Here is a 13,654-nt window from a genome sequence, read left to right as displayed (position 1 = left end):
AAAGTAATAATATACAGCATCTATGAAATCACTATTTCACTTTTTCAAGCTCTTTCTTTTACGCTTCAACCCTATCAGCCTTTTAGCGTCATCACTGAGGCCGCTTTTAGTAGCCTTATCGCTCGTTTTGCTTGCGGCGGAATCGATTTTTGCCTTCTTAAAGTTATTTCCCTTATCTTCAGCTTCCTCATGCCTTCTCTTAGCGCTCTCCCTGGCTTGTTTGACATTCTCTCTTCTTCTTTTCACCACGTTTGCATTTTCGATTGCAAACTCTACACATAAACGTCTACTTTTGAAGGAATCGGAATCAACTGCAGTTTTAGCTTCTTCAGTATCGCCGTTCTGAACTTCTTCCATGGTAACTTGATGAACATTCAACCATCTTAGTCCCATCAAAGCGTGTTTATGATCCTTATATTCCACAAAACCATATCCTCTACTTCTACCAACATTGGCGCCCTTGACTTCCATGATAACTTTCGCCTGTTTGACCACACCATGCTTCTTATCTTTCTTCTTTTCGCGTTCAATTTCTTCCGGCGACATGAACTTGTATTTCTCCTTCGTTGACCTGATAAGTTCTTCTTTACTCAATGGATGTCTTTCACCGTTTTTAACCTGAGTTGAAAACTCGACAATAGCTTTTCTAGCCAGCGCTTTCAACGACTTGTCAGTCATCGCTCTGGGCAGATTTCTTATCGCCAACCTTGTCAGGGACAAATGCAGAGAGGGATTTTTCTTCAACTGATCAACACGTAGCTTGTAAGACGCCTCTCTAATCTCCATATCTTTCGGACTCAGCAGACTAGCCAATTTGGAGCCCTCGATAACCTTACCTTCGTTTAGTAGGTACAAGTTACGTTTGTCACGCTCACCAGGGGCCTTGCCAAGTATTTCCTTCCTCTTCGCAGCATTTTTCTCAGCCATTTGGCTTGCGTCTTCCCTTTTCAAAGTAGGTGATATGGACAAGACACGGCCTTCGTAAACGTACTGCGGTTGAACATCGTCACCTATCAAAAGAGAGGTAGCTCCGGCAGCGGGCGCGTTCCTCAGACAGTCATTGTAAGCATTTTCGCTCTTGAAGGCAACGAACGCGGTACCTTTAGCTAGTCCAGTTTGCTTATCAATCACTGGAAGCGCGTATTTCACGGGCCCAAACTTAGAGAAGTGTTCAGCCAAGGACTCCTCCGTAGCATCGTAAGGAACATTTCTAACAAAAACAGAGAAATTTTCTCTTCTATTTTTGTTCGATGCAACAAGTCTCTCTTGCTCCCCTTGGTCTCCTTCCAACTCCTCATCGGAATGCTCGCTCTCGATTTCAGAGTCGTCACCGCTCTCTTGGCCCTCTTCTTCATCATTTTCAACCTGGTCCTCCTCCTCTGATTGAGAATGGGCATGACCAGCTTCCGCTTGATCTTCCTTCGTCTTGTTGTACTCCTCCCATTTACTCTTCTGCACCGCAAAGTCAACCGCCACAGACCTGCCATCTATTTTCAAATCCCTGCTGCCTTCGATGGCAGCTCTACAGTTTGCAAGCTTCTTCATCGTTACGAATGCGAACCCGCAGAGTCTTCCGTCGCTCTTCTTGGGAATCTTGGCTTCCACGACAGTTCCAAACTTCCCAAAGATCTTCTTCAGCTTGTCAGCGTCACGGCAGCTCCATGGCATGTTTCTTATGATTATCTTTGGCTTTCCCCGCAGTAAGGATTCTTCGTCAGCCAGGTCATTTTTCGACTTCGTTTCCTCCACAGCTCCCGCTGGTGCCACCTCATCCCTCTTCTTACTACGGTCTCTCCGCTTTGCGATGTCAATTCGAAGCAAATTGTTCCTCAGCTTAGTCTTTCTTGCCTGCTTAAGGGCCTCCAAAGTGTCTTCTTCCACAGCAAAACTAACGAACCCAAATCCTCTAGATTTCTTCTGAGCGTCCTTCACAACAACCGCATGCTTGATTGGCGCAAAATTCGAGAAAAACTCGCTCAATTCCTCGTCACTCACATCAGCTGGGATTGATCTAACAAACAAAGTCTTCATATCTAGTCCATTGTCTTGTCGAGTCTCTTCGCCACCGGTCTTCCCGTGAACAACATGCCTCTCCACACTTGCCATTGCCTCTTAACGAACCTCAACGAGTGCAAAAACCACTACTAGGCCTTATATAGACCTCTTCAATCCTTCATTAAATGCGATGAGATGCGATGAGCTGGGCTTATAACTAAAATTTTTCAAGCTCTGTGTCACATGACTTTGGTGAAGATCTCAACTGATGAAATATCAACAACTCATCGGAACTTGACCAGGAGGTCTTACTCTTATAGCTGGCTTTGTGTCAGCTCAGTTCTCCCGGTACGCATGGATAACACTCAGAAGCTGTGATCGGAGAAATCGTGTTTCAGTTGCGGCCGAATTGCCCGATGGAGGAAGCAGTAAGTGCAAAAATGGAGCTGGAAGACCGCTTGATCCCCTACAACGATAGAAAATTCGTGTTGCGGAAGCTACTAAGACTGCCACTGACCGCTCTTGGGCATTTGGTTATCCATTGGGCCTCGAAATATGGTGTTGAGTCGCGAAGCGGGTTTGCGCGCATTCAGGCATCCGTAGAGACGTTACAGAAGCGCAGGGTTAAGAGACGCATACTGGCAACGCGGATTATTCTGGACTATTGGCCGCGAGGCATGTATCTGTACCAGCTAGCACAGATAGATTGCTATCTATTGGTGCATCGGCCGAGTCTGCACTACTGGGCCTCCTCTACCGCATGGAATGCGAAAAATGAGAAACAGATAATGCATTTGGATTTCGACAATTTTGTCCAGAGACTGAAGGAGGACTTGCAGACGTTATATCTGTGCAATGTGCACAGCTTTAAGCATCCAGAGATGCCATTGCTCATTTGCCGAGTGCAGTTATTCGATCACAGTAACAAGTTCCGAGCAGATCCTGCACGGTCTCTTGATGGCTCTTCGTCGTTGAACGCGCCGATCGAGCATCAGCTGATCTCAAGGAGTCCTTATTATATCGCATTTCCTTTGAACTCTCCAAACATAATACACTCTCCAGATGAGGACTCTTACGCGAAATTGATACTGCAAAGTGTGCAAAAAATCTACTCTGAGAGGGAGCCCGTCATGCTAAGGCCAAATCAGACGATTGCAGTCAGATCTCTGGAGGCATTGCAGATTTTGCAGGGAGCGTCACGGCATTCAAGCGCGCTGGGACCCTGGGCCTGCTATGCAGGTGTGTCGTTTGAAATCTCGCCTTTAGGTAAGATCGAAAGGCATGAGTCAATGCGGGGTAGAAGAGTACTATCGAGTAGCGGTGATCTGCCGGATGATTCCTTGCCAGAGGCCAAAAGACTGCGACATGAGAAGGCCATGGTTCGCTTCAAAGGGTCGAGAGAGGGCGTCATGAAAAGGAAAGCATATGAGACAAAAAGATTCATTCAGCGCATCCACAATCCAGACAAGGAACCTTCAGCATCTGCAGATGAGAGCGAAATAAACATTTCCAAATATTCGTCGCTGATACCTGTTGAAAAAGTAGAGTTCACATTAACAAAGGACCTATCTCCAGCTTCTAGACAAGTTTCCGTTAGATTCAAGTTTCGTGGAAAAGACGTTTTTGGCGGTTTACATGAGCTCTGTGATAAAGAGTTGATACAGGTCGAAAAAGTGCCTGGCTGGTTGGCAGGCGAGAATGGAGCCGATTCTGGGACGATAATTAACGGGGAGTTTATTAATTGCACGCAAAAGGGCGGTCTTTTGTAGATAAGCAACGTTTTAGCCTCATAGTTTGCTCATTATCTGATTTATCTCCGCTTTTAATCTGGGTTCATTAGCAGGGACAATTCTGTACAGTTCTTTAAGGCCTAGCACGTCCTTCTCCTTGCCTGCAAGCCGTATGGCCTCGTAATAACCCTTACATTCTAGGTATAGATCCCATTTTTGTTTATATGATATTCCAGATATCATATCAACGTAGTTCACGGCCTCTGCATTGTAACCCTTCCTTTTGAGATAATTGTAGAACGGTCGATAACCTATCGGAGATTTTCTGCTTATAGCGAACTCATACAGGTCCTCAAATAACTTATTTTCAATAAGACGTTTGCACTTCAAATGGTAAAATTTCTTGTCCGTCACATTGAACCTCTTGACTAAGTCTTGCGCTTGTCTTTCCTGCCTCAAATCGATGAGCTTGGATAGGGTCTCGTCAAGCGACATATCAATGAAATTCTGTCCATATTTCGAACTCAAAGAATCCTGATAAGTGTATAATTTTTCCTGCCTCAAAAGAAGCTCAGTGTTCTCTTTTGTCAAAGGGTTATTTGGAATCTTGCTATAGAGCTCCCTCACTTGAGGCAGAAAAGCTCTTAAACTTCCCTGCTGTTTGGCCTGAGCTATGAGCAATTGGGCCAGATCAACATATTGGTCCATTTGTCGATAGTAATCGTAGAGCAAAGAATGATATTTTCTGTTATAATATGGATATAGTTGTTCGTTGCTCATGTTGATCGTCAATAGTCTGATGAGCTGTGTTGTTGTTAACCTTTCACGTAAACTTAGAAGAAGTGAAAGAGTAAGCTCGGGACTTCTGGCTTCCATAGATACTGTCAGAGCCAAATTATCATCTTCGAGTCCAAGCAGTTCTGATATTTTCAGGGTGGTAGACGGCTCCAGAAGAGCAAGATCTCTGGCTAAACGGAAACGACCCTCAAGAAAGGCGGCATGGGCTACTCTAGCCATATGACCATCAGCTTTTGTCTGTAAGTCAAAAAATTTCTCCTTAATAAGCGACAGTAGTTCATCGTCCTCCAATTCTGGCGATAACTGTAATTTGGTTATTGCCCAGGACGAGAATACCTTTGGCAAAAAGGAGAGGTTTTTAGTCAATCTGCAAATGGCGATTGCATGATAATGCTTGTGACGCACAAGTAGTCTCTCAATTATCCCATTTAGGCTTATCCTATCAAATTCAGCCGCTGTTAAAAACATTGCTCGTCCTCTCAGTAGATTCAATAGTCTGATTTTATCACAAGCATGAACGAATTTATCCGAGTCAAAACTTCTGTATGCAAGTGAGGCTTTACCAAATGAAGCGGCACTCAATAATTGCTTCTGAATGTGAGGATCAAACTCTTCCTTAGCGGCGGCAATGCAGTCCTCGACAGCCTTCTCAAGGTTTATAATTTTCAGGTTTTCTATTGCCCCTGATATGTTACTATCGAGTAGATCCAGCGAATCCAGTAAGATTGCAGCAGGTTCTGTTGAGCCAACCCGGAAGGCGTTTGACGTAGAACTTGAAACTCTAGATATGAACCTGACATCTTCTTCGGTAAAGATCTTAAGGCCATCAGCCTCTGTGAACAAGGCCGATATCTCATGAGGATACCAGAATGTGACATAGGAATTTTCTGGACCGTAAAGCCTTACCTCGTCCGTAAAAGAACAGGCAATAGAGTCATTACCGCACCACTTGATGATTTTGGGAACCCCATCCAACGAGTGCTCGAGCAAAATCCTCTGCGGGTCCTTGTATATTTGTAGTTTGTTGAATTTTGAGCTGTAGAGGCATATTAAACCGTCCGGAGAAATGACCACATTTTGCCACTGCGAGTCCTGAAGGGATTTCGATAGCAATTTGTCCTCTATCTCGAGCTGGAAGACATGATTTACATCCAAAAGGACGGCTTTTTTTCGGTCGCTGCCCCAATGTTCTTTTGTGAGTAGTGTGTATCGCCCGCTATTCTTGCAAATTAGCTCAATTTTATGGTTCTGATATCTATAGATGTCCTGATTTTGTCTTGTTACAAGCAAACTCTGTTTAAAATCCCATATTGAATCCTGTACTTCATCCTTCAGAAGACATTTCGAGAGATTAAGTGGTCTCCAACTGCGAACCATTATAATTGAGTTCGGCGTCGCAATAATCAAGTTATCATTCTCATCAAATTCGAAAGCAACTACGTCAGGAAAGGCCTTCTTGTCGAGCGTAGCTTCAAGCTCTCCCTGGTAATCATATATCTCTATAGCTTCATTAACCTCTATTGCGATAAGTGTCGTTGATATAGCGTACTGAACATCGTCAAGGGCAGGCCACTTTGATTCGCATAGAATCCTACTACGATAAAACACATCTCGTAATCTTTCCCAGCTGAAACTCGGAATCTTCATCGCTGATGAATCAACTAGCTATCCCTCTTTAAGCCATTGGCTTTAATAACGATGTCTTTCTATGTATTGGGATCTTTGATGGAATTTCAATGAAGCGAAGACTGAGCATAAAAGGACAGAGAGGTTGACAAATCCTGATATAAAGGCCATTAGAATTAGCTTGAGATGAGCACGGTAAGGCTGATTTCCAATGATAATACCGAGATTGAGATCTCTCGAGAGGCTGCCTCAATTTCATCAACTTTGAAGTCAATGTTGGAGGGTCCTTTCAAGGAAAGCGATGGCAGAATAGAACTGCCAACCTTTGACTCAAAGGTACTGCAAAAAGTTGTAGAATACCTGGAATACAACTTGCAGTATCATGATGCTGCCGACGATATCGAAGATATACCCGAGTTCGAAATACCAACCGAAATGGCACTAGAACTGTTGCTAGCAGCAGATTACCTGGGCATATAAACAATCTACAACATTACAAAATTGACCCTTCTGGTCTTAGACTTGGAGGCGTTAACGGGGCAATAAGGACATTTAAAAGTGGACGTCCCATTCTTTGACAAACGCTCCATCGATTTTTTCGAAAGAATGTGATGACAGGGAAGTGAATAAGGAGGATTATCCTCGGTGGTTTCCTCCTTCAGGACCGGGCAGATGAATATGGGATGGAAATGACATAGGAAATTGGGCAGCTGCACATCAAATGGCAGCTCATCTTCGGTAGTCCAGTCAACATGAGAAGCAGCCCTGATAGTCGTATATTTCATGAAGAATTTAAAGGAGATAACACCACTTAGGACAATCAAAAACAACGGTGAATCGAAGGGCAGGTTTTTCCTTGCACAGTATTCCTTGGTGAACAATGAAATGCACTTCTTCAACTGAAGTTGAATAGCCTCATCGATATTCTGAATGGTCTGCCCGAGCACAAGCTGCGTGAGAATCGGTGACACATGTTTGGTTATCTGATGGAATGAACATGGCGGTAACTTTGCCGTAAGGTGGTGATAAGTCTCAAGAGTGTTACCTCTTGCAAACAGTTGTAAGCATTCTAAAACGTATAATTCGAAAATCAAGGGAGAATTTTCCACACACCATTTGCGACAACTTGTAGAGTCGCCAAGCTTCAAATCTTGAACAATCTGACCCATCTCAACGAATTTGGAGGATGTCTTTTCCGGGATTCCGTACATATCATTCAAGTACCTTGTCATTTCTGCACCGCCATTAACCGACAAGTTCCCTATGTTGTATCTCGATATATGGAAACTAATGGCCCCATCAACAGCCTTCTTCGAGCCTGCAGGAAGTTTATTCACGTAAACATCATCAATGCCACCAAAGTCGAAGAGTTTAACCAAGGCTACCCTTCCAAACCTCGCATGCTGCTGAGATAAATGCTTCACTTGCTTCTTGAGCGACTGATCCCATGACTTGTGCGATTTCCTCAGCTTGTCCACCACGTAATCCTTTCTCCTCTTACTCTTCTCCTTTTCTATTTCGTTTCCTTCACTACTCGCTGACTCTGAGTCTTGGATGTGCTTCGCCAGATGAGCTTTCAGCTTCTTCAGTTGCAACTTAAATGTCTGTGTCTCTTCAGCACATCTCTTGGTGATAGGTTCCCTCGAAGAAGAGTCGTAAAATTTATCAAACTCGGTTTGCAAGGTGTGAAGCAGCGTTGACATTGTAGCAGCAAACCAAAACCAGAGCTCTACTTGAATCACCCTATCAGTCCGTCATCTCTTAGACTGCTGATCAGCTCCCTTTCAGAACCTTATACCGAATTTCCAGTCACGTGGCTCCCATAGTTAAGAGCGCTAGCTTATCATGAAGACGTTCTTAAAGGATTTGGAGTCGATCAGATCATCAATTACAGCTGTCTCACCTTCTTGAACCCCTACCTAGGCATCTCTGCAAATGAGCAGCGAATCGGTTGGCTGAAACGTCTCTCCCGCAGTTGTCACAATGCAGATAGTGCGATGACTCCTGCTGTTTTGGTTTGCCGTGTATGTCGAGTTGGTGGTCCGTACTGTAGTGATATGGCTTCAGGTCTGGGTATCTGGCTCTTAGCAACTGTTCTTTTGAGGTCTCTCTCGCAACGAGATCTTGAATCAAGGTTGTAATCAAGTTGTGGAAAATTCCGTTTGACATGGACTCCATGAGCTCAGGCATTGCGTTTGTGATTGTGTCCAAAGGCTTCTTTGAAGGATGCTACCTTGCTAGAGAGATCGTAACGATTTGTCTCTGCCAGATGCTCAGCGCGTCAACAGATCGAACAAGAGTGTCGCCTATAGTAGACGGGACTGTTTTTAAAAAACCTCGGTTGATTAAGCACCTAATGATCTCCATGAATAAATAGATAGATAAATACGTTAAATAACTTATTGAGATGACAGATGAATCAAATCAGCTCTCTGGTGTGTGAAACTAATAGACGCGATAAACGGATATGGGTATTCACAGTTTGGAACGTAGCTCGGATCCGGACGAAGCAGCACTACATTCCTTTCTGATATCAGCGGCCAGCTGCTTGTCGACGCGAGCAAACATCTCAAAAACACGCTGCTGGATGTCGGGTCGTGCGCCCGCAACATGGACACCAATGTTGTGAGCGAGGTTCTCCTGCTGACCTGGCTGCCTGGCTAAAACTTTTCTGTAAAGGTCTCTGGCCTGGACGTAATCAATGTCACCTGGAGAAGTTGCCCAATGGAATGGAGTAGCCGGGCCTGCCCAGACCTCCTGATGCTGTTGAATGGGTCTTTCCTGTTGCAGGAACTGGTACTGCTTACTGTTGGCTAGATAATTTGGTTCGGCACCGAAATTACCATTAACATTCATGGGACCATCTCGAATGGCCGGGTGGAAGAAACGAGAAGCGTAAGGGCAATTGACAGGGATCTGGTTGAAGTTTGGTCCTAGTCTGTAGCGGTGAGCGTCCGAATACGCAAACAGGCGGGACTGCAAAACTGGATCTGCACTGGCCTCCTGATATGGTACAGTGTTGCTGGGTGCAAAGGCGGCCTGTTCGACCTGCGCAAAGAAATTCTGAGGGTTCTCGTTCAACACCAGCTTTCCCACACGACGCAAGGGGAACTGTTTGTGCGGCCAAACTTTAGTTAAGTCAAATACAGAGAAAGGCAGCCTCTTGGCCTCCTGCTCGGTCATGGTCTGTATAAAAACGGTCCAGCTTGGCGCGTTCCCCTTCTCGATGCTATCGAACAGGTCCTTCTGGCAAAAGTCCGGGTTCTCACCCGCGATCCTCATAGCCTCCTCGTTTGTCAAGTTCTTGATGCCCTGATCGGTCTTGATGTGAACCTGTACGTAGTGCCAGTCTCCCTTCTTGTTGGACCATTTGTAAGTGTGACCAGAGTACCCGTTCATATGCCTGTAACTAGCCGGTGTCCCCCGGTCCGAGAACAGAATCACCAACTGGTGAATGCAAACCTGGTTTTCCGGCGTAGTCAAGAAATCCCAAAACATATCTGGATCCTTCAGATTGGTTTGAGGGTTCCTCTTCTGCGTATGGATGAAATGTGGGAATTTCGCCGGGTCACGAATGAAGAAGATGGGCGTGTTGTTGTACACCCAGTCCAGATTTCCTTCCTCCGTGTAAAACTTCGTTGAAAACCCTCTAGGGTCCCTCACGGTGTCCGCCGACCCCTTTTCGCCACCAACGGTCGAAAACCGCGTTAGACATCTGGTCCTCTTGCCGATCTCGCTGAACATCGCAGACCCACAAATGTCCGTAATGTCGTCAGTCACCTCAAAGTACCCAAATGCACCGGACCCGTGAGCGTGCGGATTCCTCTCCGGTATTCTCTCTCTGTTGAAATGAGCCAACAGCTCGATCAAACTCGAATCTTGCATCAGAAGTGGACCATGCTGACCAACCCGCTGAGTGGCAAACGGCTCGTTGATTGGCATCCCCTCCACCGTAGTCACCACTCTGTCCTTCCTTACCTCTGAGCTGTTGGTATTGTCATTACCCTTTCCTTCACCTTCACCTCTACCTGACATCTTCGCTGTGCAATCTCGTCTTACCGTCAAACTGCCCGCAGCCGACTCGATTCAATGCCGCCGCCCTCCGCCTTTATATACCCCGGTCTGTCACCATCCCCTATCGTCATGTACCTCATGAGACAATAACTGGTCAACTTTTACTCCAACTTTCTCCCCTCCGGCGTTAATACCTAGCAACCGCACATCTCCGAAAATCGATAAAACTTGAATAAAGCGCTATAAGAGTGGGTCCATATATAGAGGGTAGAACTCATTTCAAGACTTTGCCGTCAGCGATCTCTCTTGGCTCGCCATTGGCAACGACCGGCCTGTCCCAGGCCCACATGTCGTTGACGAATTCCTTGTCTTGTTCGTTAGACGGGTCGAGCTTGGTGTAGGAGTAGGATTCCCAGTCTGGGGCCACATCGAAGGCTGGGACGTGGTCCTGGCCCCTCAGCATGACGGCACCGGTGATGCCGTTGTTGTTGTTTTCCCCGTAGACGACCAAGCAGCCGAACATGTACTTGGTCGAAGCCGACAATCTGTTGAAGAAGCCACCGATGAGGTTGTTGGACATGAACGTCAACGTCAACTCGTCGTTGTACTTGTAGTCCACCCTCCAGAGCGAGTACTCTTCCGGGTTGTAGTGTTCCCAGAACCATGGCAGGGCGACCGGTCTGGTGTCCTCGTTGGAGTACTTTCTCTTCCACTCGTCCAGCACAAAGCTGGACTTGCCGAGTAGCTCCAGCGGGTGTTTTGGCTTCCTGGCCTCCGCAGGCTTTTCCTCGACCTCTGGCTTGGGCTTGGAGGCTGCTGGCGCAGCCTCCTTCTTCTTCTCTTTCTTCTTGCTGACGTTCTGAGGCGGCTTCACCGGCTCGTCGATGAACTTAAAATCCCTGTACTCGTCCCTCAGGATCTCACCGGCGGTCACCGTGTTGAACCATCTCACGATACTAGGATGCTGCTTTCTCCACGCGGCGCCAAACAGGTAATTGAACCCTCTGGTGAACGCAGCGGCGCTGACCAGGTCTGCCAAAGTGATCCGCTCACCCACTAAATACGTCTTCTCGCTCAGTCTCGCCTCGTAGATCCCGGCAATCTCCTCCACCACGGCCCACGCAGCGTCTGCGTCCTTCTTAACGTACGGGACGCCCTCCTCGATCAATGGCTTGAAAACTCTCACCATGAAAACGATCAAGTCGCTGTTGGCAAGCGACTCCCATCTCAAAATCTCCGCCTGCGTCTTGATGTCTGCAGGGGCACCTAGCAGCTGAGCCTTAATTTTTTCATCCTTGCTACTATTGATCAAATAATGGTTGATTGCGATCTGCTCAGTCAGCTTGAAGCCATTTGGCCCCAAGAACGCAGGCAACTTCTTCAAAGGAAAGTGCTGCGCAAACTCTTTCTCCGCCTCTTCACAGTATGGGTTCACCACCTGCACATCCAAGCCCAAGTATCTCACAAGAGCCCTAGGCACCCAACTTCTAATCCGGAAGTTCGAGTACAACACGCTTTTCTGCGACATTTTGACACCTCCGTTCGGTTGCTTGTAGTTTCTCAGCAAGCCTGAAACTGGTCTCTTGGTATCACAGAACTCGCTCTCCTATTACTGTCGTCAACGGTATATACCATACAAACTGCGCTTTCGTTGGAAAACCCTGTAAAACCCTACTATTGGACGAATCCCTGCGGCGATTTCTTAGCTCGCCAGCAAATTCTTGAAAAAAAAAGCCATACATATTAAGAAATAATAAGCTGTGCATTCAAAGTGTTTCATGAGCTGAGAGAGTCGTGCAATTGTCTGTATCAGTCTGAGACAGGGCTAATGTAGCGCGGATTGAGTACGAGTAATGTGGTTTGAATTTGAGGCTGTCCGGCAGGGTCCCTGATAAGCTTTATGTGTAATATATATATACTCACATAGAGGTTGTGTAGCGTGTCATGGTCAGGGACATGCCAGGTTTATTTTTCTTGTAGATAGTTTATCGTGCTGTTGTCACTAGTAGAAAGGAAACAAACGTGGTAGTTGGGAAGCGTGGAAGGTTGGCAGAGCGTTGGAATGGGCAAGGACGATAAGATGGTAGAGAGGTCCGCTTCCGAGGAAGAAGATGATTTGAAGAGCGAGAAACGGGAAAAGCTAGGGAAGCTGTGTGCTTCACTGGGGCTACAGCCAAGCAGAATGACAGATAAGATGTTGAGTACCATTGAGATGTCGAAGGACATCGAGAGGAACCAGAGAGACGTGATTAAGAAGTTGTCGTCGACGTCGCCGCGTGTGGAGGAGGACGAGGACGAGGACGAGGATGCGAGAGACGGGTGTCAGAGCATAGTGGTGGACGATGATAGTGCTGAGGTGGAGCGGGACGGTGAGATGCAGCTGAATACAGTGGGGAAGTCTTTGAAAAGGAAGCGGATCCCACCGCCGCTCAGTATATCGGAGACAAACAGCACAACGGCTAGTTTACACGGCAGTGGCGGCGGATCTAATGTTTCGTATCGACTGGATGGCGAGAGCATGTATGCCAGGAGTGCCCCGGCACATGTACCGAAGTTCCCCCGTTCGTCTGTCGACAAGCGGTTTCCGACGATGGGGAAGCCAAGGGTGCAGTATTTGGGCAGGGTGTCGAGTGGAGTGCCCCGGAGGGACTCGCCGATTCAGTCTACGAACGCATACAAACTTAAGACACCATATTTGAGCTACTTCCCCAGCTATCCGATGCCTCCGCCGGTCCCTGGCCCGTCGATGGCGGCGTACGCGCCGTACCACCCATACGGGTATCCAGGACAGCTCCCGCTGTACCAGTCGACGCCTCAGCAGATGTACAATGCACCGATGGTGCCCCAGTGGCAGCCACGTTCCGCTGTGCCCTACTCTTCGCAGGCCCGTCACCACCAGGACATGATCACAAAGGGCAAACGTGGCAGGCTGCAAAATGACCACCAGACGAAGAAAGCTAGGACCAAAGAGACAGATGAACGTCTGCGAGACAACCAATCCAAAGACGCGGACAACGACAGCGCAAACCCACCAGCGGACAACGAACAAGACCAGGACGCAGAGAACGGCGACGACACGGAGTCGGCACACCTGGCCATCGAGGACGACCCGAGACCTTTCCCATCAAGCGAGCCCCGAGACCAAAACATAGTCGGCGAAATACGGATCTCCGGAAATGTGTTCAGCTACGAGTTCCCGTCACAACGCCCCAGCATCGACAAGAAAATGTTTATGAGCATATGCGACAAGGTTTGGGACGAGTCGACGCGACTGCTCGATGAATGCTCGCCCTGATAAGCCGTTCCGATCTGTAATCCTCTGTAAAGAAGCTGCTTGTCGTGAATAAATCAATAATAAAGCTAGATCAAGATGTGTCGTTATGTACGACGAATTACGAACATCTTTCAATTGAGCTTTCTACCGAAAGGCATCTTGTCAAGCCTTGCTGACGGCTGGAAGTGAAGATAGTAGTTGATATAGCCTTTTGATT

The 13,654-nt window shown here is 47.0% G+C and overlaps 9 protein-coding genes across 9 annotated transcripts; 3 read left to right on the top strand and 6 right to left on the bottom strand.

Moving 5' to 3' along the window:
• Positions 1-36: 36 nt before the first annotated feature.
• On the bottom strand, positions 37-2,106 carry NOP4 (mRNA-binding ribosome biosynthesis protein NOP4; the record flags this gene model as incomplete). The annotated part of the gene is made up of 1 exon (XM_037285553.1): positions 37-2,106. One exon carries the CDS (start codon positions 2,104-2,106, stop codon positions 37-39), a length of 2,070 nt encoding a protein of 689 aa, XP_037141449.1.
• A 305-nt stretch (positions 2,107-2,411) lies between these two features.
• CHL4 (Chl4p) lies at positions 2,412-3,764 on the top strand (the record flags this gene model as incomplete). Its single annotated transcript, XM_037285552.1, has 1 exon — positions 2,412-3,764. The coding sequence occupies one exon, from the start codon at positions 2,412-2,414 to the stop codon at positions 3,762-3,764; it is 1,353 nt and encodes a 450-aa protein (XP_037141448.1).
• An 18-nt stretch (positions 3,765-3,782) lies between these two features.
• Positions 3,783-6,170, bottom strand: VPS16 (tethering complex subunit VPS16; the record flags this gene model as incomplete). Its single annotated transcript, XM_037285551.1, has 1 exon — positions 3,783-6,170. One exon carries the CDS (start codon positions 6,168-6,170, stop codon positions 3,783-3,785), a length of 2,388 nt encoding a protein of 795 aa, XP_037141447.1.
• Positions 6,171-6,335: 165 nt separating this feature from the next.
• Positions 6,336-6,629, top strand: ELC1 (elongin C; the record flags this gene model as incomplete). The annotated part of the gene is made up of 1 exon (XM_037285550.1): positions 6,336-6,629. The coding sequence occupies one exon, from the start codon at positions 6,336-6,338 to the stop codon at positions 6,627-6,629; it is 294 nt and encodes a 97-aa protein (XP_037141446.1).
• Positions 6,630-6,634: 5 nt separating this feature from the next.
• On the bottom strand, positions 6,635-7,852 carry RMD5 (ubiquitin-protein ligase RMD5; the record flags this gene model as incomplete). Its single annotated transcript, XM_037285549.1, has 1 exon — positions 6,635-7,852. The coding sequence occupies one exon, from the start codon at positions 7,850-7,852 to the stop codon at positions 6,635-6,637; it is 1,218 nt and encodes a 405-aa protein (XP_037141445.1).
• Positions 7,853-8,048: 196 nt separating this feature from the next.
• SGF11 (SAGA histone acetyltransferase complex subunit SGF11) lies at positions 8,049-8,339 on the bottom strand (the record flags this gene model as incomplete). Its single annotated transcript, XM_037285548.1, has 1 exon — positions 8,049-8,339. The coding sequence occupies one exon, from the start codon at positions 8,337-8,339 to the stop codon at positions 8,049-8,051; it is 291 nt and encodes a 96-aa protein (XP_037141444.1).
• A 285-nt stretch (positions 8,340-8,624) lies between these two features.
• On the bottom strand, positions 8,625-10,184 carry CTA1 (catalase A; the record flags this gene model as incomplete). The annotated part of the gene is made up of 1 exon (XM_037285547.1): positions 8,625-10,184. The coding sequence occupies one exon, from the start codon at positions 10,182-10,184 to the stop codon at positions 8,625-8,627; it is 1,560 nt and encodes a 519-aa protein (XP_037141443.1).
• A 253-nt stretch (positions 10,185-10,437) lies between these two features.
• On the bottom strand, positions 10,438-11,691 carry CAM1 (translation elongation factor EF1B gamma; the record flags this gene model as incomplete). The annotated part of the gene is made up of 1 exon (XM_037285546.1): positions 10,438-11,691. The coding sequence occupies one exon, from the start codon at positions 11,689-11,691 to the stop codon at positions 10,438-10,440; it is 1,254 nt and encodes a 417-aa protein (XP_037141442.1).
• A 534-nt stretch (positions 11,692-12,225) lies between these two features.
• On the top strand, positions 12,226-13,458 carry DIG1 (Dig1p; the record flags this gene model as incomplete). Its single annotated transcript, XM_037285545.1, has 1 exon — positions 12,226-13,458. The coding sequence occupies one exon, from the start codon at positions 12,226-12,228 to the stop codon at positions 13,456-13,458; it is 1,233 nt and encodes a 410-aa protein (XP_037141441.1).
• Positions 13,459-13,654: the final 196 nt, after the last annotated feature.

Source organism: Torulaspora globosa, chromosome 8 (assembly GCF_014133895.1).
Source record: "Torulaspora globosa chromosome 8, complete sequence".
NCBI classification, from domain to species: domain Eukaryota; kingdom Fungi; phylum Ascomycota; class Saccharomycetes; order Saccharomycetales; family Saccharomycetaceae; genus Torulaspora; species Torulaspora globosa.
Note: the sequence above shows the minus strand (reverse complement) of the source record. Positions and strands in the feature narration are given on the sequence as shown.